The 23178-nt window shown below is 44.0% G+C and overlaps 1 protein-coding gene across 7 annotated transcripts in view; it reads left to right on the top strand.

Annotated features, from left to right (window-relative positions):
- OSBPL5 (oxysterol binding protein like 5) overlaps positions 1-23178 on the top strand; it is a 151728-nt gene that overhangs the window by 61047 nt on the left and 67503 nt on the right. For 5 of the 7 annotated variants that reach the window (XM_049820512.1, XM_049820513.1, XM_049820518.1 and 2 more), the window contains one exon: positions 19813-19969. In XM_049820512.1, the coding sequence (XP_049676469.1) occupies positions 19813-19969 (157 nt within the window). Of the gene's footprint in view, positions 1-2515; positions 2536-2590; positions 2761-19812; positions 19970-23178 lie in introns of those variants that run through there. The other 2 variants (XM_049820515.1, XM_049820517.1) reach the window with 2 other exon arrangements.

Raw genomic sequence — 23178 nt, 5'->3', positions numbered from 1 at the left:
TTGAGAATTTCCTCTTGGTGTAGCTGAGATGGTGGAGGTAGCTGTGTCATTGCTCACAAGTAATGCAGTGGCAGTTTGTCAGGCCCTGCATGGAGCCAGCGACTCTTGTGGCTGCCAAGGGCAGACCAGAGTCCAAAACAGTTTGTGGGGAGCCTCCAGGTTGCTGTGACATTTCGTGGTTCAATACAGTGAAGGGCTTGCTTGGAGCTGCCTCTGCATCTACCCGTTCAAAAATTCCTCACCGTCTCTCAGAGGTGACTGGCCGCAGCACTGTTGGATTTGCTGGCATTGCTGCAAATGTCAGCCTAAGCAAGTGCTAAAGACTGACTTTGCAGTGCTGGGCAATGAAAATGGAGGAATTATGAACCAAAGGAATCATAGGGCTGGAAGGGACCAGCAGAGACCATCAAACCTTTTTCCTGGACAAAACTGTTCCTGGCAGCTCCTTGTCTCATGCGCCCTCGAAAATTCCTTGTGCTTTCACAACTAGCATGGCCTCGGGGTATTCTTCCCAGCCAGGAGCCAGCCTGCATCCTCTTGGCTCAATGGAGACCTCAGACCCCTTGTAATGCCAGTTCTTTGTGAGCCTTTATTTTCAAATTCATCCCAATTTTTTCTTTCAGCTCATCATGCCCAATCACAGAGGGCTCCTTTAAAAACTGTCTGAAAGTGAGAAAACCAATCTTGTCTGGACACGGGCTCCCAGACCCCAGATGCGCTGGGTGGATTTACTGTGCCCCCCAGCCCAGACCATTTCTAGTACATGCAGTAAAAAAAAAGTTACTTTCTACTCTTTGTGTCATTTATTGCCAGAACTTACTGCAGGATTTCTCTGCCCTCTTAAATGAGGCTGGACTTTTTTCTGTGCACATTGGGTACCCCTGCTTGGTTACCCCAAGCCACGTAGGCAGTGTGTCTGGGTGCCCTGGTTCTCCCAGCCCCTTGTGGGAGAGGGGCTGCAGATCCCTAGCATTGATCCTTGCATGGAGCCTGCAGGGTGTATCACTTCCTCCAAGGTGGCAGCGTTAGGATGCCAGCAGTGTTCGTGCTGCCTGACACATGAACATTGCCTCCCACAAGGATTTCAACAGCTTCCCACAGCGACAGTGTCTCTGATAGCTGAAATTTCTGATCTAAATAAAGATCTTCATGTCTCAGCAGATGTGGTGACTTCAGCAAACTATGGACTGTCAAGTGTAGAAGGTGGTGTTTATGCATACATTTTAATCCTTGTTTGCATAGTAGTTTGAAGGTGTAAAATACCTCGGAAATGCTGGCTTCTTATTGTTACTATTATCACTGTCATCTTTATTTTCCATCATTTTGAATATCAGTTATTCATGAGAAATCAGTGCAACAAGTGGGAGTTCTTCCAAAGCTTTTTAGTGCATATTGTTTTCAGTCACATCAAGCCAGATGTCTTGGAGGAATCCGATCTGACACAAACCCAGACAAGTCACTGTAAAACTGTATACAACAAGACACAGGATGATACACTGCAGCTGGTGACACCAGCCGATATAGATGTTATTTGCAAAACTGTTCCTTCACTGTGAGAGTGTGAGGGCCAGGAAGGAGCACATGCTGCAGAGAACAGCAGCAGCACAAACAGCCTTGGGAGCAAGCTTTGGCCGAGGTGTGTGTTTTGTGCTTGTCACTTAATTTAGCAATATCAGGAAAACCCACGCAGGAAAAACATTTGGATATTTTCCAGACACGGAATGATGCAGGAAGAAGCGGGGCTGTAATTAAGCATGCTTGCCTACTAAAATATGTGTACAATCGCTACGGGATACTGTAACTAGCAACATCTATCAGACTACTTTTAAAGCTAGAGCAGTCATACTGTGCTAGTGTGCCCAATGTCTGCGCCTGTGCTTGGCAAACCTGCCTCTGCATGGCAGGTTTAGGTTCTGTGCAGCTTAGGAAATGATGCTTTTACTGCATCTCAGCTGCTGAGAAATCTTTGTCAAACTCGGGTGTATCTGAGTCCTGCGCAGAATGCACCGAGTGATTTCCACCACCGCCAGCCCACTGTTGCAAGGATTTACTTTATTCCTTACAAATTAATTACAGAAAAGAGTGAACTGGCTATTTTTTTTCTGATTGCACAGTGATTCTGTGTGCTAAGAAGCCGCTAAAAAGAAACAGAAAGAGTGCAAGAGATTATGTGTGACAGGAATACAGTCTGTCAGAGTTGCAGATTATTTATTGCTGGTGTGCTTTGATAAGTGGCTGCAACTGGCTCTAATTTTCTAGGTGCTGCCCAGCTGCTTTGATCAGCAATGAAACTGTTAACAGTGCTGACAATTAAATTACTGTCGGTGGGCATTGCAGTTTAAACTTCCCCTGACAAACAGCGGCAGATCACACCCATCAAGGCTGTCATTTCAGGCTTTCTTTGGACATGCTGCTGGGTTGAATCATGCTGCGCTTCTTTTCAGGATTTTCTTCCACAGTCACTGTGGTTAGAGTCGCTCTGGTTTTCTGAGCGAGAGCTGGGATCATAGACAGTGTGCTGGCAGCATGTGGGAGGTGTGTTTCATTGCCATGTGCCCCTGGAGCAAAGGCTTTGAGTGCGGGTGTCTTCTCTGGGTCCTGTGCTGATCTGCAGCTTGGAGGAGTGTAGCATCCAGGAGGGGACCAGAAAGCCTCTGTGCACGTAGCAGGTGGCGAGGATCTGGGGTAGGGACGGTGGCTCTGAATGCAGTGTCTCGTGGGAGAGGAGACTGATTGCCATCTGAGACAGTGAGTGCTGCGGTGAGTGTCCTTTCCTCCTCCTTCCCCGAGACTGATCCCAGCCTTCCTACTTTCCTATAGCTCTTTAAAATCCTCCCTTCATGTAGGCTCCCTCTTTATGCCTTTCAATCTCTCCTTTTTAACCTGCCTTCCTCTCCTCCCCTCATCTCTCATTCTCCTCCTTCCAGTCTCCCCTTCCTTCATTGTTTCCATCCCTGTGCTTCTGAGGCTGGATGTGTCTCATGCAAATGCAGTGGATTCTTTGAACATTTGTAGCCTTATGTTTTGGGAACTGTTGACTGGCAGGAACTGTCTATAATGGATTTAGAAGTACCTAAACACCCTATTTGCATTTCTGCCTGTCTGCTCAAAAATACTGGCACTCAGCTCCCTTGAGGCTTGAATTCTGCTAGAAGCAGCTGTGGCAGTAGCATTCTGTGATTTGCTTCATCAGTTGACATTTTCACGAATTCGGTCTGATATAACGAGGTTGGCCATTTTACTGCCCTCTGCTGCTAAATAACTTGGGTAACTTCTCACCTGTCTAAAGGGATGGAGACCCCTAGATGTAACTGGCTTTATTAGTGAGAGTCCACATGAAAGTATGCCTCCTCCTTATGTTGTTGTTATTAATATTGTTATTTATTATTATTATTCAGTGGTATATTGATTTGTGGTATATTTTATTCAGCTAAAACCCTGATCAGCCCAATTCTGCTCTGTGTCTAGATTGCATGTAGAATTAGGAATTTTAGTAGCGATTTCAAGATCAGGAGCAAATCCTCTACAAAATTAGGTCTTGCCTACGTAAACAAGTTGCACTACTTTTAACTACTGTTCTGTAACATTGATATAACCCTCCCCTAGTGTGAATTCAGGTACGCCAGTATAAACATGCTTATACCAGCGTAGCTTGTTCCCCTGTGGGAAAGCAGAACAAGCTATTCCAGTATAGAGCACTTTTATTTGGCTCTGATTACATCCACACTTTCCTTGTATTGGCAGAAATATACCAGCAAATAATACTTGCAATTTAACATGGGTGAACTGGTACAAAGTCATGTATAGAACAAGTCTTGCTCTGCAGACTGCCTCAATAACTCCTTGACAAGCGAGTGTTGAATGTGCTGTGTATTCATAATCTTGTCTTTGTGACTGGAGGTACAGTGCAAAGACTTAGTGTTACTGTTGTTATGTATTCAGTTAAGAAACTAAGATCTGGTCAGTGTGTTGGCTCTAAAGTCATGACTGTGAGTCATGGCTGTAGTTTATTTTTGAATAAAGTACATAAGACTTCATTCACTTTCAGACTGGTTGCTGACCTTTGTTTTTATTTGCAGCATATTGGTAATGTAAGAGGGCCGTGGCAGAGATGCAAATTCCAGTAATGCTTACTTGGAAGTGCCTTTGAGCTGGCAGGGAAATACAGAGGTGTTCTAGCAACACTGAAAATCTGGGTCCTGAAAAGCCACTTGCGCCAGTGAAAAGTGAGTGCCTGGTGGCTGTGAAATACTCAGCATTCGTATCTGTGGTCATTTACCTCAGTCATCGGCAGGGCAGGGCATTCCGGAGATCAACGGGCAACAGGTACAGAGAGAAACTTTAAAAAATTCCAGTTGGATACTATAATCCCAAATAACATGATTTATTGGTGGTTTTTTTCCCAGTACTGCCGCTAATCTAGATGATTGGTATGTGCCTTGTAGCCAGAACCATGTAGGAAAAATTCCTGGTGTTTCAGGCAAAGGAGAAATACATTTGGTAATGGGTAACACTTTGTATTCAGAGTAATTGGGGGAAGGCAGTGCCACCAACAGACTAGGGTCTTCTGGAGAGGAACTGTCTTAATTGCACGTGACTGACAGGTGTTTGGAAACATGGGACCCAACTAAAACTTCTAGGTTTTCTTCTACTACAGCGTAAATAAATGGATATGACCCTTTTCTTCTGCAAGGTAAGAGGTTATTTTAAGACAGGTTGATGGTGAGGTAAAGGAGTCTGTGGGGAGGAGAAGCTGGTGCTGTTAGGAGACTGCAAAGTTTTGTGGGGAGGAATGTGCTTTATTGTGCTTCATGTTGGCACAGTTACCTTGCTGGGCTGTTGAGGGAAATAAAGTTTCATGGAACCTAATAGTTTCCTCCTATGAGTTAGTGTCACCTCCATCTCATTTAATTCCCACCTTTGCTTATTGTGAGTGCCATTTCAATGCTGTGTTTCTCAACTTCGTTACTTCCAGACTGAGCACAGCTTCAGCAACGGCTTTCTGATCTGCAAGTGGCTTGTTTCACAGACCATGGAGGAAAGCTTCTTTGCTGTTTTTTCTCCAAGCTCATTGACTCCCCATGACTCTGACAATGGTGGTGGAGGTGGCTGCCATGAGTGGGGCTGGGGCTCGGGCTCTTGCCCGCAGGCTGGGGCTGCGACTGTGTGGTGCCGGGGCTGTTGGGGTGGCACAGGCAGGCAGCAGTTGGTAAAACTGGCGTATGGTCATCAAGAGCAAGCAGCTGACCTTGGACAAATCCGCAGCTGGGTTGTAACCCAGCTCACCCTGATCTTTGCTGCTGCTTTCTAGGAGGAGAGTGATCTGTGATAGTCCTTTTGCTAGTTTAGATTACTTCTCTCCTTGAGCTGACTCATGGGTTTTGCCTGCTCTCTTGGCATCAGGTGGGAGCCACAGGCTGTCAACAGCTGATCTTTCTCCTTAAATTGTCCAGCAACATTGGCAGCCCTGGAAGGAGAGGCAGAGGCATCAGACAGGTCCTTGCCTGCAGTTCTTGGCAGTGAGGCTTGCAGTCAGGACAGTTTACATGTGATTGACAGGCAGAAGCACTATCAGCTCAGCCCTGCTCCCACAGGAGTCTGCAGAATCCATTGTTGAGCTGTTTTGAAAAGCTCCTTTTAATTGTCTCGTCGCCTCCACTTTTAACCAGATATGAAATTGTTCATTATAAAACACCCAATCGTCCTTACAGCAATTGCACCAGTGGTGTCTGTGGTGATGCATTATGAGCAGCACAGGAGACAAGTCATTAATAGCCGTGTTTATACATTTCTGTAAAGATGAAGAGATGACAGCAGTGGAAGATTTAGTTTCGCTGGGAAAGACACTGAATGAGCTGACCTGATCAAGGGGAAGACATTAAAATGTTACACTCTTTAGTGTTCTCTGCTTCACTCAACCCTTAGCTGGTGTAGTCTGTTGCTCTTTAGCAAATATGTTTGGGTCCAAGTGCTGTCTGTGATGGTTAGAAAACCAATATGCTTTTTCAGGCAGGGGAAATTATTTATTATGTGTTTGTACAGCTCCTAGCACTTTTGGTTGCTGTGCCGACTGAGTGCTAATAGTCGAGCAATAGTATTTATTACTGGCAGCTGGTAAGAGGAGTCTGTGTTTATGCCCTGTAGTGGAACTTGGTATGTGTGCACAGCCATGGGATGTTAAAGGTTTTGTACCTTTTAGAGGCACCACAAAGTCTGTACAGGCCATCTAGCCTTCTGCCATTTTAAGTGCTTCCTTACTTCATTTCAGAGATATTTGTTTATTCCTTCCCTCGTTACCCTCCCAAGCTTTTCACATCTTTTCCATCTGGGCTCTTATGTTTACAAACTCTTCTGCATTTGAGGCTTGTAGGCAGCAACCACTCTGAAGCCTACTTTTGTAATACAGTCCAAATAGCTGCCAGAAAGCACAATGGGCTCTAGTTCTCGGCCGCCGCCTCCTTACGACATTGCGGGTCTCTCTGAGATTGCCTCCCTTCTACCTGTTGGATGCTGAGCACTGTGCTCACTGCTGTAGGTCAGCATCACCCTGCTAAGGAGGCCACAAAACTTCCCTGATTTATACAGCCTGGGGATCTGGCACAGCACAGTTACTATTGAAATATTTTCATTTGTCTTGGTTTGTTTCTCTTGAAAAGTTATAGTGTGGCAACTCTAAGTACTGTTTTGTAACACCCACGCAGCTGAAGCCTATCACTTTTTTTTCTGGTGTGGAAAACATGAGCTGGTCAGCCCTGAGCAGGGCTGAAGTCCGGCCTCATAAAAACTGTCACCTTTTAGCCATTCTCCTTGCCACTTCCTTTTCGTAGCAGACATAGTGGGAGTGTTTCCTGCTAACTCCTGTCTCCCTGTGGTAAATTGCTGTGTTCTTTATTGGAAAAATTTGTATGGCTGCTCTTAGCGCTGCGATAAAGAAAATGCTGTGAATCGGCTGCATTGTGTTTGGCTTCCTTTCAGCCAGGGCCAGTCTGGATGCTGAGGACCTGATCTTCCTTCTGTGCCAGACATCACCTCGTGTTTTTGTGGGAGGCAGGGATTTTTGTTTGTTTGTTTAAAGCCACCTTTATACTTTCGACATGGAGCTGTTGAAGGTCCGTGTGATCCATAAATCTATAGATCGGGGTCTGCAGGTGCCCCTTGTTCTCCATATCCTCCTTTGCACTCTCTTCCCTCCCTTGTGGCAATGCTGGAGCTGGCATAGATGTCCTTGTGTTGGTAGCGTGCTGCATGGCTAGTGCTTTCCTTACCTTCCCCAGCTGGGAACTCCCAGCTCTCCAGGCAGGGGTGCTTTTGACCCCTCTTGTATTTCCAGTTGTCAGTGCCTGTAGCAAGGAGGGTTTGTAGCCGAGCAGTACTGTTTTGTTTCAGTTTAGGGTTTTTTTTTGCTTGGATCTTTCCATTCAGTAACAAAAAAAGACAGTGTCAGTATAGGTTAGCTTTAAAGTGATGAGAATTTCTGAATTCCACAGCTTTCAGATTTATTGTCTTTTGTCAAGAGCTGTATTGTCAGGTTTGCTGCCCACGAGATGAGGAGCCAGATCCTGCCATGGCTTATGCTGGCATCAGCAAGGAGGAATTTCGCTGCCACCATCGGTACTATTTCAGTATAAAAGCAGTATGAGCGAAAGGTGACTCAGGTTTTCGGTATCAGGTGTTTCCAACTAATTACCATTGAAATGTATTAGAAGCTCTAAAAAAGGAAGCTTGCAACCACTACAAAGCACATTTAAGCCACTTGGGGACCTTCCTTTTTCACTGAAATGAATTCAGAGGCAAAATGCACACTTCGTAGTAACTGCTTTCTTGCTGGGATTCTCCAGGGCTTTAGCTTATGGCTGATAACTCACACAAAGCGTTTCTGTCTGGCTTATGCCTGGCACGTACACAGCTGCATCTGGTAGTGGGACAGTTGTACAAGTAGCAGAGTAGTCACTGGCAAAAAATATTGGGGTAGTATTATTTGAACAGGTAGGAGGAGATCAGCAAAGCCAAATGCACAGTTAAATTTGTACGATGTGTGTTCACTCACCTTGGTGCCTAAAGGTCCCTCCAGCTGAATCAAAGGAAAGCGCCAGTGCAAAGAGTTTATCCTGTCGTCTTCTTTTCACCTGATAAGTCACAGATGAACTAGGAGAGAAGAAAGGACTGAGGTAGGTGCAGAAAGGTTTCGGCCTGAGAACTGAGGCTGAGAGTGGGTTTCATTGTGCATGCTGCATCAGCCTGTGCGCGGTTTGAGTCCTTTGGGCTCATTTAACACAGCATAAATTCCACCCTAAATGCTCTTTATGGGTTGTCTAGTTTCCTTCCTCCCACAGAGATTTTTAATTAAAAATCTAGGACCAAAATAACTGCAGTGCCATCTTTTAACTATTGTTGAAGGAAGAGCTTAATGCTCTCATCTCTGAGAAACAGTGAAGTTTATGCAAAAATACACAATATATTAATTTTGTGTAGAATTTCAGGGAGAGTGGCTGTATGAGAGGAAGTATAGGTGGATGCTAAATTTAAACCACTGTACACCAGATCTTGGTATACTACAGTGCCCAGAAGTCTGAAATGCTAAACAGGCATATAAGGATCTTTTAAAAAATAGACGTACTTCCTTAAAATTCATTTGGCCCTGTTTATTCAGCCCTCCTTGTGAGGGCCCCTGAAGTTTACAGAGCCTGTCTGAATCTGACAAGAGAAACAATAAAGTAGAGGAGTGGAAAATTCAGCATGATTGGAGCACCATGGGATGTGGTCATTTCTCCATCGCTTAGCTGTTCTTGAGAACCAGCTGAGCGAGTTCGGCTATAATTTAGTGGGCTTGGGGTCAGAGCCATTGGGTGGAAATATAGTTTGTGCTTCTACAGGATGTCAAGGTAGAAATATACTTCTAATCTAAAATTCTTGGCATTTAGGATTGTCCATTTCGTTCTTTGTGAGCATGTGTTGGGACAGTGGATGCTCATGACATAAATAACCTGAAACTAATTCTGGAGAATCTTTGTGAAATTGAGTGGCACTTGTTTTCTCTCTTGTAAGATGGTTTGTAAACATCCTTTTCTGCCCTTACCTTTGCCTTTACTGCCATGTTGCAGTTCCTTTTTGACCCTGAGTCTGAAAATGGCTCAACGGGACTTGAGATAGAAGTCTGATTTTGTTTTACTTTGTTACAAGGGGGCAATATTTCACAAACAAAGGAATAATGTCAGGAGGACACGATCAAGCATGAAAGCAGGTATTAAAATTAGCTTGGTATTTCCTAGTAATTGTGTGGTGGGAGTGTAGCCCTAAGGCACAATCTTTTCTAGATTTAATTATATAAAGGCAGAGGTGGATATCATAGAAAGCCATCAGTGAGGCTTGCAGTCGTCTGTTTTTTTTTTAAATGTCATTAAAGCTTGAAGTAAGATTCTTCCATTCAAAGGGAATATGATCTCATTATGTGATTTAGATAGCGATTTGAGGCTGTAATGATGGTCTTTAATATGTTCTTTTTAAAGAAAAATATCAAGGCAAGAATTGACCTTGAAGATGTGGCCTGCTTGCAAATGACGTAACTGCACGCCTGTCCAAAGCAATGCGTTCTTGTCATGGCTTTATATCTCCAATAGCTTTAGCTAGAACAATTAAATGAATTTCTCATTTATGTTTCCATGTACCTGACACCATATTTCCCTCACTGCCCTGGGCTTATCCCAAATCCTGTCATCCCCTGCAAAGGGCCATGCTCATTGGAGCCCTCCTGCAGGCAGTGGGGATGCCAGATGCCGTGCGGAGCCAGGCTCCCTCTTCCCAAGGCCTGTCACAGGGACTCCATCAGGGCAATCCTTACTGCAGCCTGGGGTCTCTAGCCCCTAAGGTACCACTAGAAAAACTGGGTTATTAAAAAGCTGTTCTCTTAGGTAGTCAGCTACAGTTTAAAAGGATTGTATGGGAGGTCGTTGGAAGGTATTGCTAACAATTAGTGTGCGTAAAAACTTCAGGGCACAGGGGGCTGTGGGATATCCGTTCCCCAAGTAGTGTACTGAGTTATGGATAATTACTGGAAAGCTCAATGTGCCAAAGGTGGATGTGGTTTACCATTATGCAACTCATTAATACTGTTCATGGGACTTAGAGACTTGCTCCCTGAAATGCTCAGGCTTGGAGACATTGTGTTCACAGTGTGCCTCAAACAAAAAATGTCACTGGTGGATGAGCTATCAATATTAATAACCGCAATAAAAAGGAAGCAGAGCACTTCATTTTTTAAGTGGAGATCTTTTTAGTCATATGTCCAATGTTTTCACCTTTGGGCCTAATATTATTTGTATTGAAATTCATAACTGAGTCCTTATTTCCTTAACTAGCACAAACCTTTTAACACTGTTTTTTAGTGCCTAACCTCATACTGTGTCTCTGTGCCTGAGCTTCACACCTGTGAAAGTCAAAGGAAGTGTTGCCTTTTGGCTTGGGCAAGTGCTGCCAAACTGCTGCAGGCTGGCCAGGAGTTGTGCCCACACTTCCAGCACAAGCAGCAGGGATTCAAGGGTCATCTGTATTGCAAGTGATGTGTGATGATGGCTTATATCTGCTCACCTGAACGCTTGAAAAAGCTTGCTCAGTAGCAGACATCAGTGTGGATTTCAGAATGATCTGGCTATGTTGTGCTTGCTCGATTTCTCGGACAGAATTTCTAGCCTGCCTTTCATGCCTTACCAATGTAGCCCATGCCTTTAGCCCTACTCCAGCTAGCTAGCTCAAAGGTAATTTATGTATGTGTGCCTGAGTTGTGTTTATACCTTAATTTTGATGTAAATGTATCTCCAGCAGCCTCTTGAGTTCACTGCTGAGAAGCAGCTGTGACAGCCACGTGAATCCTTGCGTCATCTATACGAAACTTTAATTTAAAGAAGTATATAAATATTTCTAGATAAACAGATGTTTAGAGGCAGAGAGCTGATTCCTGAGTTTGTTTCAAAGTGGATCCTTACTGGAATTTCTTGGCTAGTGTGTTACGAAACTGCAGCAAGGGATCAATTGTGATCTGTGATGGCACGTTTCTTCCCATATGTTGCACATGTGCTTGGTTGTACAATATGTTTTGGTTGGGAGTCTTTGCTAACCTGCATTTTGACTTTGTTTTCCTGCTTAAAAGAATGCCAACTAGAGATATCTGTAACAAATAATGGTAAACTTTAAATAAAAATTCAATAAGATGGAAAAGCATTCAGGTGCTTAATATATGCTTAACAGGTGTGATTTACCTTTTGTTCGTCTTCAGTTGACTGTATTAGTATATGGAATTAAAGGGCTGAAGAGGATTCAAAGAAAGCACCTTACCTTTCTGCATAGATTGATGCTTCAAGAAAATACCTTTGTATGAGCTTTACTCAGTAGAGCTACCTTCAGAAATTGGGGCCTAAAGGAGATTATGCAAAGTATGATTTACTGAAAATAAAGTGAGGGACTAAGACAAAGGTCTGCAGGAAAGGTGCTCGCTCCTGTCTTTCACTGAGTGTTGGGGACTTTCTCACCCTTCTGGTAGTGTGGGTAAAACCTTCAATTCTGCATGCATCTGCTGTTATCAGGGAAATAATCAATGTTGATGTACTAGTGGTAATTACAGCAAGTGAGGTATCATCTATGTGGTTAGCAAGGGGAAAGACCAGTGAAGTTGCTAAGTCAGGAGAAGCCCCTCAGTGCTAGTGGGAAATTTAATATGCTTTGTTAAATTAATAGCCTTCTGCATAACAATCAGTTTGCAGTTTAAAGGGCAGAAGAGGTGGATGTAAAAAACCTTAAGCATTCATTTCAGTGACCTACTCGATACTCTTAGTTGGAAGAAACTGCTAGCATAATGTTTACAGAGTAAATTGCAAGTGTTTTAAGGCAAAAAACCCAGATGAGGATTGTGTGTTTAATACTTCCTGCAATGCCCATTTCTGAGCCATAAGGGTGCAGTGATCCCTATTCCCAAACACAACATGGCTTTAGTGATGGGCTGGTGTTTGCTCACGGAAGATATTTATCCAAACGGGAGATGATTCTGAAGATGAGGTTTTCCTAAACATCAAATAAAAATGTTTTGCCCTTTGTGACCTTACCTTGAAATTCCTTAGTGCTGAGTTAAATAGGGATCCCCAAAATGAATGATCTGGGATGTTTTTTCCTCAGTCTAGGCATTCAGTGCCGGGTTTTGCTTGTAGTTGTTCTGTTTGTGGTCTTTGTACATAATGCTCACCATAGAGAGAGATTAGCTGTGAGAAGATTATGCGTCTAAGTGCTGCTAGTGTGCCTAAAGCTGCAGTTCTGGTGCATACAAAGGAAACATTAATCAAGACACCTTACAGAGAATTAAGGGAGAAAATAGTTTTGTCTCCTGATTACTACATAATTTTCACTGCCCAGTGCTGGAAAAAGCAGGCAGAGAAGCAGAACACAGTAGAAAGAGGTTGCTCCTCTGTTCTTAGAGCAAGAGCAGATTGCTGGGGGTGGCTGTGGTGGCAACTTCCACAAAAACAGCACAAGAGAGGCAGTTTAAGGACTCTGCAGGACATGTGGGCTTTGAGTTATGTTGTAGGGATGAACTAGCCATACTCCTGAGCTTGCTGAAGCAGCTGAGAGAAATCCTTCCTTTTGCATATAATCTTAATAAAGCTACCTGTAGCTTTAGCTTTCTGTAACTTGGTTCCTTTGTGGCAGATGGGCGTCTCCAGCAACCCGCATGATTTGATTTTCCAGCTTGGACTGATCATAAAGCCAAGTAATATGGTATGCAGCAGAGGGTATGGCAATCCTAAAAATTGAAGCACTCCTGCAGTACCAGTATTTCAGTGTATTCATCTGGAGTGCATGGAAGATTGAAAGAGTGGGGCCCCATTGAGCTGCTGGGACTGGTTTGAGATCCAGCAGAGCAGGACACAGTCTAGGAGGAACATACTGGCATCCACCACTGGTAAGGAAAGGTCCCCTTGCCAGCACCACAGAAAAATAGCTGACCCTCATAATTCTGGGGAACAGCTGACACTTATTGTGAAGCTTCATTGCTTCAGGTTCCAGCTAACAGCATGGCAGCCCAAAATATTCAGTGTCAGCTGTAGTATGTGTGTTTTGCCATACCACTAACCAAAAAACATGGATTAGATAGAGAAAAAAATTGCCTGTGCAGGCACTTTTCACTGTATCAGGTTTTATTTAACTGTTAGTAAGGGGTTGATTGTCCAATTACCTATCTTATAAATAGGTATTTTAGGTAAAGCTTCCAGAAACAGATTTCACAGACTTTCTGAATTGATTGTAGTTCTTTAGCTGTTGTGAATTACCAGTGCACCACTGAACTAATCATTTACCCTTGTTGAGGATCTGTGCTGCTGTTTTTCCTTGTGAATACTTAGGACTGTAATCGCTAGAAATGTATCTGCTAACAATTTGCCTTCTCTGTTCATTCATGAAATTTTTACCTCCTCAGGGTTAATTGAATCAGGAAATGTCAGTATCTTTATATTTAATTTTCCTTATTGATGCGGATTCTGGAGTGAATGACTGCTGTGAATACCAAATATGGTTTAATTTGATTTCTGGGAAATATTTAGTGACCAGGAAAAGAGAAGGTTGTTTGAAACAAGCTTTGAGTAAATTAAGAGTCCCCCCTAACTAGCTCAGCCTTCTTGACTATGCAAAACCCATAATTAACTATTTCTAAAGAGTTCACATTTCCAATCTATTTTAAAATGCTGGAAATGAGAGTAAGCAAACCAACCTACCCACCAGTTTGCGGAGGGTAGGGGCAACATAACATCTGCACAGTGTTTAGCTGTGTGGTAATTATATATCAGGAACTTAGAAAATTTAAAGATAGACCCAGGAAAATTCCATCCCCAAAAGGCTCGAGCCCAATGCTGAAAGCTGCCACTGTCTTCCCAGCAAGTGCAAAAGGCCCAAAATGCAGAGCAGCCATGTGAAAGGCATCTCTGCACCAACACTGATCATCTGTACGTGTATTAGCCACTGCCTTCACGTACAATGGGTCTGGTGCCAGAATAAGAGAGTGCTGGCTGTTCCCATTTGCTTTAATGGCAGCCACAAGGTTTGCTGATAAAATAACTTTTATTCTTGCCCCATTGCTCTTTTGTTGGCTGTTCCTGAAGCTGCCTGGGAATGGAAGTCCCATTAGGTGATTGCACCCTGTGAAGTTCACCACTTCCATTGTCCTGTGTTTCACAGGGGTTTGACTCAGACTTTCCATCTGCTATATTTTTCATTTTTTACAAAAGAAAGTGGTCTCAAAGACAAGGTTAGGAAGAAGTTTATTTCTTGGTGCTGAATTATTTATTCCTATTTAAGCTCTGGCAAACACCCACATTTAATAGCCCATTACTGCTTAGAGAGATGTCAACGCAAAAGGAGCAATCCTGAAAAATACTGTCTTTAGTGGCTCTGTCAATACTCTCTGTATTACCTTTCCTTCATTTTTATGATCAAGAGCAGAGAATAGAAGCCCAGAAAAAGCTGCAAACTTCAGGGCACTTTAATCTACCAAGACTAACAACCAGATAAATACATGCAAGAGCTTGAGTGAAGACTTCTCGCAGTGAGGTTAGCTTCCTAAGAGAGCTTATGGATTCTGCATCAGTTTATGTCTTCAAATCAAGACATGTCTTTTTAGGACAATTCTCCATCTCATTGGCCACATTTGGAGGGAATGCAGGAGCAGTGGGTGAAATTTGTTGTCTTGTATTACATAAGTGGTTTGGTAACATAATGGCAATTCTGGCCCAATTTTGATTTCAACCTTCCCTCTATTCCCTGAGCCCTGGCAGAACTCGTTTCTGTGAAGCATCTGCCATATCCTGAAGCAACCCCCAAAATACTGATTTAGAAGTATCATAGAATGGTTTGGGTTGGAAGGGACCTTAAAGATTATCTAGTTCCAAACCCCTGCCATGGGCAGGGACACCTTCCACGAGACAAGGTTGCTCAAAGCCCCATCCAGCCTGGCCTTGAACACTGCCAAGGATAGGGCAACCACAACCTCTCTGGGCAACCTGTCCCAGTGCCTCACCACCCTCACAGTGAAGAACTTCTTCCTTATATCTAATCTGAATCTACCCTCCTTGAGCTTAAAGCCATTACCCCTCGTCCTATCACTACATGCCGTTGTAAAAAGTCCCTCCCCATCTTTCTTGTAGGCCCCCTTTAGGTACCAGAAGGCTGCTATAAGGTTTTTCCCAGGGCCTTCTCTTCTCCCAGCTGAGCAACCCCAACTGTCTCAGCCTGTCCTCATAGGAGAGGTGCTCCAGCCCCCTGATCACCTTCGTGGCCCTCATTTAGACCCATTCCAACAGGTCAATGTCTTTCTTATGTTGGGAGGTCTAAAGCTGAAGGCAATATCCAGGTGGGTCTCACGAGAGCAGAGTAGAGGTAGACAATCACTTCCCTTGACCTGCTGGTTGTGCTTGTCTAGATGCAGCCCAGGATACAGTTGGCTTTCTGGGCTGCAAATGCACATTACTGGTCACGTTGAGCTCCTTGTCAATGAACACCCCCAAGTCCTTCTCCTCAGGGCTGCTCTCAATCCAGTCATCACTCAGCCTGTATTTGTGCTTGGGATTGCCCCGACCCTTGTGCAAGCACCTTGCACTTGGCCTTGTTGGACTTCATGAGGTTTGCATGAGCCTTTATCTCAATCCTGCCAGGGTCCCTCTGGATGGCATCCCTTCCCTCCGGCATGTCGAGCGTGCCACACAGCTTGGTGGTGTCAGCAAACTTGCTGAGGATGTACTCAATCCCACTGTCCATGTCACCGACAAAAATGTTAAACAGCACAGGTCCCAATACCGACGCCTGAGGAACGCCACTTGTCACTGCTCTCCACTTGGGCATTGAGCTGCTTGAGTGCGACTGTCCAGCCGATTGCTCATCCACCAAGTGGTCCATCTGTCAAAAGCATGTCTTTCCAATTTAGAGACAAGGACGTTGTGCAGGACAGTGTCAAATGCTTTGCACAAGTCCAGGTAAACTGGGTTTCAGAACAGCAGTGTTGCCTTCAAATCAGCCATGAAAGCTTTCAGGCTCATGTCTAGAAGTGTGTCTTCTATGGTTGCTTATTTCTTATCAGATAAGTAGATTTAGTACAAGGTTATGTTCTTGGAACCCTTTACGCCCTATCTCACACAGAGGATTCTGGGCAGAGGCTGGATTATTTAGGTGTCTAAAGAGCCCTGTTGTGAAAAATACTGCACACACCTCCCACCTTCCTGTTACATCCCTTTGGAAAATTGCCCCTGGCATCTACTGTTCAGCATCCTCTGCAACTCTCATGAGCTTTATGTAATTTGAAGCCAGCTTGGGCAGGCAGACCCTTATGGACAGATATAACAAGTAGCTCTCTGAGTAAGTGAGCTAATGAAGCCTCATTTTCTTACGGATTTGTGGCTTGTGTTGGATTTGCTGATGTTTGCTAATACCTGGGTTCACAGTACTGCCCTTCTTTCAGAGGACAATGATACAGTTTCCATCCTTCCTTTAGCCATTGATTTTCCCATAAGTTTTAAGAAGCCAATATTTTCAAGTTTTCTAACACCTGGTACAAAAGTCATTGGGAGGGAGGGAGGATAAAACAGGATAGATATAGATGCAGTCACACACAGAGATATCTTGAAATCAAGCCAAATATTTCAGGTGTATTACAGAATCTTAGTAGTGTGAACTACATTTTCTCCCACCAAGAAGAAAACCATCAGATTTATAAAAAAAAACCAAATACAAAAGATATGTAAGAGAAGAGCTAGAGCAAATTATGGACTAGAGAAAAGTCTCCTTCCTTTGTCATGACCCAGTGGCTGTTCCCAGTTGATCAAGGCATCCAGATTTCTTGCTGTCAAGCTCATGGCTTAAGTAAGTGTGGGAATGAGAGAGCATCAGCACAATAATTCTGTCAATTATCCCGTGGTTGAATAGTGTGAAATAATAGGTGAGAGAAACATTAGAGCATTGGTCTCTATGCATAATACATATAGTAGCAGTTGAAAGAAATTGTGTTCTGGTATGTCTGATCCAGTGTACAGCATGCACTTGCTCTGGTGTCTGGAGGGGTTTTGCCACCGACATCAGTGTGAGCTGGCTGGCAGTTCTTCACTGACATGGCTCATGGTATTGCTGAGACAAAATTGTGCTGAATGCAGCCTTTTTGTTGCCCTGTCAAGAAGAGTCTCCACCATGAGAGCAGGGCGTAAGACCTGGATGGGCGAATGTTTTATGTTTGTAACTTGTTCCCCTGGGTAGACCTGTGATTTTGGAAAGCCTTCTTGCACAATCAGCTCAGCCTCACCAGGTCACTGCTTTTTGGGGAGAATATCCCATGGATCTGCTTTTGCTCTTAGCCACTTACGAGGAGTTCCAGAGGTGGAGAATGGAGATGGCCTTTCTGGAAACAACTGCAAAAAATAGCTCAGTGTTAGCATTCCAAACCCAGCTATTTAGACCTGGATTATTTTTAAATATTTTGCTTTCAGACACATAACTAGCTGCATTTTCCTCCTCTCTCTCTTTTTTTTTTTTTTAAAGTTAGCTTTAATTTTGCATCTTTTCCCCATCCAGGTGTATGCAATCAAGAGCGTCTATGCAAAAAGAGGGTTATTTACATTGCTAAATGTCAGGTAGCTATGTTACCTGCTGCTTTGGAGATGCCGTTGGCCACAATGGGAACCTGGGGACATTTGAGCCCGGACATATGTTTGCAGGGTGGTTTTGCTGGGCAGTTGAATTGACAGGAGGCAGGGCAGCAGCGAGTGGAAAGCGCTTCAGTCACCTCATTTCACCCAGCTGTCATCACACGTCATTGGCCTGAAACACAGCCTTGCGTGAGGTGCTGTGCAAAGGGTTGGTCCGTGGCAGCTGTGTCCAGCGTGCAATGTCCTGGTGCTCAAATACAAAGTCTTTCACCGAGAGTTGTGTGAAGTGGTTATTGAGAAATGCTGCTGCTGAATCTGTAGTGTCTAACAGCCACTTCACAGGGGGCCATGTGATAACATGTAGGGCTTTTAGGGAATGTTGTGTCCTCAGAGCACTGCACAGACCTTAATTCATCCTCCGTGGATGACGTGGGCCAAGCAGGGGACATGCATCCCCTTCAAATTGGAGCTGTGTGGCCTGGGGGCCATTAGCCCCTTTTTGGATGTTACAGACCCTCACATCTGATGGCCAACCCATCCCAGCATGGTAAGCTGGGTTCAGAACAATCTGCTGCTCAAAGTAGTTTTGGTAACCCATGTTCATTGTTGGAGTACAGACGGGTTCAGATCAAATTAAGCTCTTGGGAACTGAGGCCATGTCTTGCAGGAAAGGAGCAGATTCTCTCTTGCCATGTAAATCACAGCTAGTTTATAAAGTTGATGTAGCCTGCTGTGTAAATAAATTTTTTAAAAAATTGCAAAACCTGAAACATTGGGACTGCCTTCTACAGGGATTAACAAGGCAGGTGGAGAGACAGAGCTCGAATAAAACACAGGAGGGGAGTTTCTTACACTGGGATACGTTCATGGTGTCTCCTTGTGCAGTGTCTCAGCTGTGAAGCCTGAGGTCCAAGAGGCCACTGAGGGTTCCCCATTAAATTGGGGTGTTTGGGCCAGCGCCAAGCACTGGGGTGGTACTGGCAGCAGGAAGGGTGGGACAGGATGTTCTAGCCCGTAATCACCCCGTTTTCCACCTAGTGTCACGCAGGTCACTTTACATGCATGCTGGTCCTGCCCTCCCGAACTGCACTGCAACTCTGGGCAACTTTATCCTGCTTGCTTTCCCAGTAGCCTAAAAGAGATGGGAAAACTTGGAGGCTCTTTTCAGGAAACGTGTACGATCCTAAAGGGTTTTTCTTATCGCAGTAACTGTCCCCTGGAGAAGGAGCAGACCTTGTGGTCTGTAATGCCCACCCAAAGGCTGGGTTAATGCTTCTTACTGCTAGCAAGAGTCCTGCCTCTGGCTGCACATGGGGAGAGAATAAAGCTTGTAACTCAGGAAGGAGACAGTCATAATATCTGTTTGTAACGAGTAAGAAAGGACTGCTTGTTGGGTGGGTATAAAAGAAACATTTAATTCCAGCCAGGATAGCCTAATGCGTTAGCCAAGTGGTGGTAAAGAGCACAGTACCACCAGGCTCTTGTATGGGGATGCACAGAGGCTTCTGGGGAGACAAATGCTGTTCTTTACCCTCACAGAGCAGCAAGGATTATCATATTGATCAAACTGCAAGGCTGATCTAAATGCCATTTTAAAGAAAACTGAAATTATTTATATGTGCTGTAATTGGAAATAGGGGCAGGAATGGCACTGGTGTTATCTCTGCTTGCTGCTCTCTGCAGCCAATGCAGCTGGTCTTCCTCCATGCAGCTCAGATTAAATGTTGATTTTTGCAGAGATGGTGTAACTCTGCTGACACCAATGGAGTTACGTTTATGAAAAAGACTCCAAAACCTTAAAGGAAAACCAAGTGAATTTTAGCTTCTGTGCACTGGATAGACCCAGTGAGTAGCCATTATCATAGATAGATCCTTGTAGGTAGAGGAGGGTGTTATACTGCCTGGATTCACCAAGGAGCATTGTCCTGCTTCCCTGCAGTTTGCAAATACTGAGTGTCAGCAAATCAGTAATTGTAGCTTCAAACTAATATCACTTTCTTTTTTTTTTTCTGCATAGCCTTCTGGCACTCTATAAAAAGATCTGGCACACTACATAGGATTAGGCTGCTTTGAAGCAGCGGAGTCATCTGGGTGTGAAACTTTGATTTCCTGTGTCTTGATATGAACTGTTATTTCTATCTTTCCTTTTCAGAAAACCCCCACAGCTCATGCCATGAAGGAGGAGAACTTTCTTCGTCGCAGGTTCTCCCTCTGTCCGGCATCGTCCACCCCTCAGAAGGTCGATCCTCGCAAGCTGACACGCAATCTGTTCTTTGGGGCCGACAATGACATCTACCCACTCAGCCCAGGTTGGTTTCTGGTGTGTCAGTGCAGAAAGTAGAATGTCTCAGGTGCTTGACTGCAAGTAGATATTTCAGCCTCCTGTCAGGAAACAAAGAGAAACAAATTAATATGAAAGAGAGAGACAAGCTGTTGCAACACAGGTATTACTGAATTGCAGAGAGTGCTGCTTTCATGACGCTATTGTCTTTCATTGCTATGGTGTTAAGTGGGAACAGAGGGCATCAGAGTTGGGGTTCATAATGGTGTGAACACTGCGTGGCCTCACATTTCAAAAATGACCGATGTTTTCGGGCACTTCCACTTTGCGGCACTTGATGTGTTTCACCTTAAGCATTGGACTTGTTTAAGATTTACTGGCCCCATTTGCAGACGTTTAATGGCAGGTTTCCCTCTTCAGATTTAGAGCCCAGGATAAATATTACAAGAACAGACTTTCCGTGGTTAATGTTCTGTAAATACCTACAAGCACTACAAGTACCAGGAATCTTGACAGGCTTCAGTGAATGGCAGACTGGCTTTAAGCATTCTCTTTATATCTTTTTTGCTTTGAATTTCCTAGCACCCTTTTTGAAGGAAATAGATCTGATTTTATTGTTTCAGAATTTGTTGCTCACAATAAACATTCATGTCTTTCCTTGATTGCAGTCTGCAAACAATGCTTCCATTCCAGTCTGTAAACAAGTGCTTCAGGGACCAGTCACAAGTTTGTAGAGCTGTCATTTGCAGCTGCCATGTCAGTGCTAAATAATCAAACCTCACAGCACCTTCGTGAGCTCTCAAAACACTGATATCTAGAGAAAGAACATAGCATCTGTCAAAAGGTTTCAGTGTTCATATAGTTGGAATACCCCACAGACTCTCTGGGCTTTGCAGATGTAGAGCAAAACGAGGTCTGGGTTTCCTGAGCTAATTGCCTTTAAGTGAAAAGGTTTCAAGGGCCTCCGATTTCACAGGTATTTCTATTTGTGGGTGTCTGCTTCAAGGCAATGGGGAGCCTATTTTCAGCAGTGCTGACTAATCCTGGCTGTCACTGAGGTCACTGGACGCTTCAACAACGTTTTTGTAATCAAATTGAAAATGATTTAAAATGGGACACCTAAAATCTCATATATTTCAAACCTGTAGGGACTTCTGAACAGCTAGCTGCCCATAAGTACAGTCCATACAAATGTGTGGTAAGTAAATAGCTGTTTCACTTCTTCTATCCTTGGGAGCTGAAGGGCTAATTTTTCAGGCTGTAGCCACTTCCCCTTGCTTCAGGGAGATGGAGAGCCGTAGCTTAGAGTTTGTCCATTCTTCAGTTTTTACCAGCATTTTCAGTGCTAAAAAAGTGACTCACAGAGGTATTTCAGTGCTGTAATCTTTCAGAAACCAGGGAAAGTTGAGAGTTTCAGCATGGAGGAGCTAACTGGAAGAGTTTGTCTCTTCCTAAACCTCCCCACCACCTTGTTTCTCCTTGATCCCTGCTGGCAGCCAGACTGAACAGCCTTTGCTGGGCTCAGCAGAACAAGTGCCTTGAGCCACTCTGGAGCTTTTGTTCCGCTGCACAGTTCTCCCAAGTAACCTCCAGCACTGGCGTCAGCGAGGGCAGTAGCCCTCTGTATTGCAAAGGGAGAGCATAGGCCAAAGAGTTTGTAAGAGAATATTTCTTTTAAACAAACAGAAGTTACTGCTTCAGCCAGGGGATTTCTTGCAAAGAGTCTGGGTTTTTGTCTATCCTTACACTTTTTTTTACTCACTTCATTTCTTTCCTGGTCCCCACAGAGCTGCCTTGTCTCTTTGTTTTCCTCACACTTCCTGTAAGAATTAACTGTCATTCTTCACATTCAGTTGCCATTTCCCGTGGTGGGCTCACCTTTCACTCCTTTGCTGCTGCTCCTGCCTTGTTTTCCTCTGAGCGTTGTGTGCTTTCCCCCCGCCACCTTCTCCCGTCCCTCTGAAGGATGCTGCTATCAACAGAGAAGCCACAGGTCTATATCCATAAACTGCATATGCACAGTATTTCTCTGTCCCCATTTTTCTCTATAGTTTTACATGAACTTTCAGTTCTCAAGGCTTTTCCAGTGGTCAGTGTTTTGCTGCCTGACCCCAGCAGACTTTCTTTATGAGTGCACTGGACCAATCGTGTTGGGTTGGTGCTGTGGGCAGCGTAGGCAGCAAAGCCCAGTGATTTCCTGCCAGGAATTTCATTGGTAGCGAGGTGGCTGTAGCTGCAGGTCTCACAGCACCAACACCTAGGATTAGCCCTCCAACAACAAAGGTGTGCAAGTAAATAATTCAGTGAGAAGGGAGTGACAGACTTTACACCTCAGGCAAGCTATGCTATGAAGATTCAGTTCAGTGAGAGGGTTTTTTTTGAAAGGAACCATATGGGAAATGCAGAGGGCACTATCTGAAATAACACTTTGGACTTTTTGCCTCTTGCTTGCATACGAAAATGCTAATGATTCTGGTAACTAAAAGAAATTTGAGGAAGACATTTTCTTTTTATAGGAATTTCACAAACTAGAGAGACATGAATTCATGTTCCTTGCCCATGTCTGTCTTTCACTTAGCAATAAGGAGAGAGAATCTTTCTCTATTTTCCCTTTCAGAAGGTAGGAAATTTATTGGGGGAGTAGCTAAAAGAACTTTTAGAGAATCTCTCTTTTTGACTAGGCTGCGAGATCACACAGTGTCTTTAAATAAAAGTTTAGATTAGTTTATCTGCATCCTAGGAGGTGCACTTTCATGAATATGGGAATTTTACTGTGATAGATACATGGAGCTAAATTTCAGTCTGGTGTACACATTGGGCCATGTGGCTGATATTTACAGCAGTAACAGGTTTTATTCGTGATAGTTTTGCCACACATCAGAGCCTCTATTTCCTCTTGTAGTTACCCAGATACTTTATCAGAAAGCCTATAAAATAATAGTTCATGCTATGTGGAGCTAATCAGGAATTCCTCAATAAGCCAGTAATTGTGCTTCCCGTTACCATTGATCAGTCATGCTTGTTGCATCATTCTTTATAAAGGGTAAAGGCAAGTGCACCTGTAGGATTGATGCCCAGCAGAAAACCAAAGAAAAGGAATAGTTACTGTTCTGGAAAGGAACTAAATATTTATTTTTCCTGTGCATGACAGTAAAGGGATAAAAGAAGGTATCAGTAATTCTACTCTGTAACTGCCAAGACTGGAAGTGTTGGCAGTTTTCTTCACAATGTGATGAA

Source organism: Accipiter gentilis, chromosome 17 (assembly GCF_929443795.1).
Source record: "Accipiter gentilis chromosome 17, bAccGen1.1, whole genome shotgun sequence".
NCBI lineage: Eukaryota > Metazoa > Chordata > Aves > Accipitriformes > Accipitridae > Astur > Astur gentilis.
This window is presented reverse-complemented; position numbering and strand designations above follow the sequence as displayed.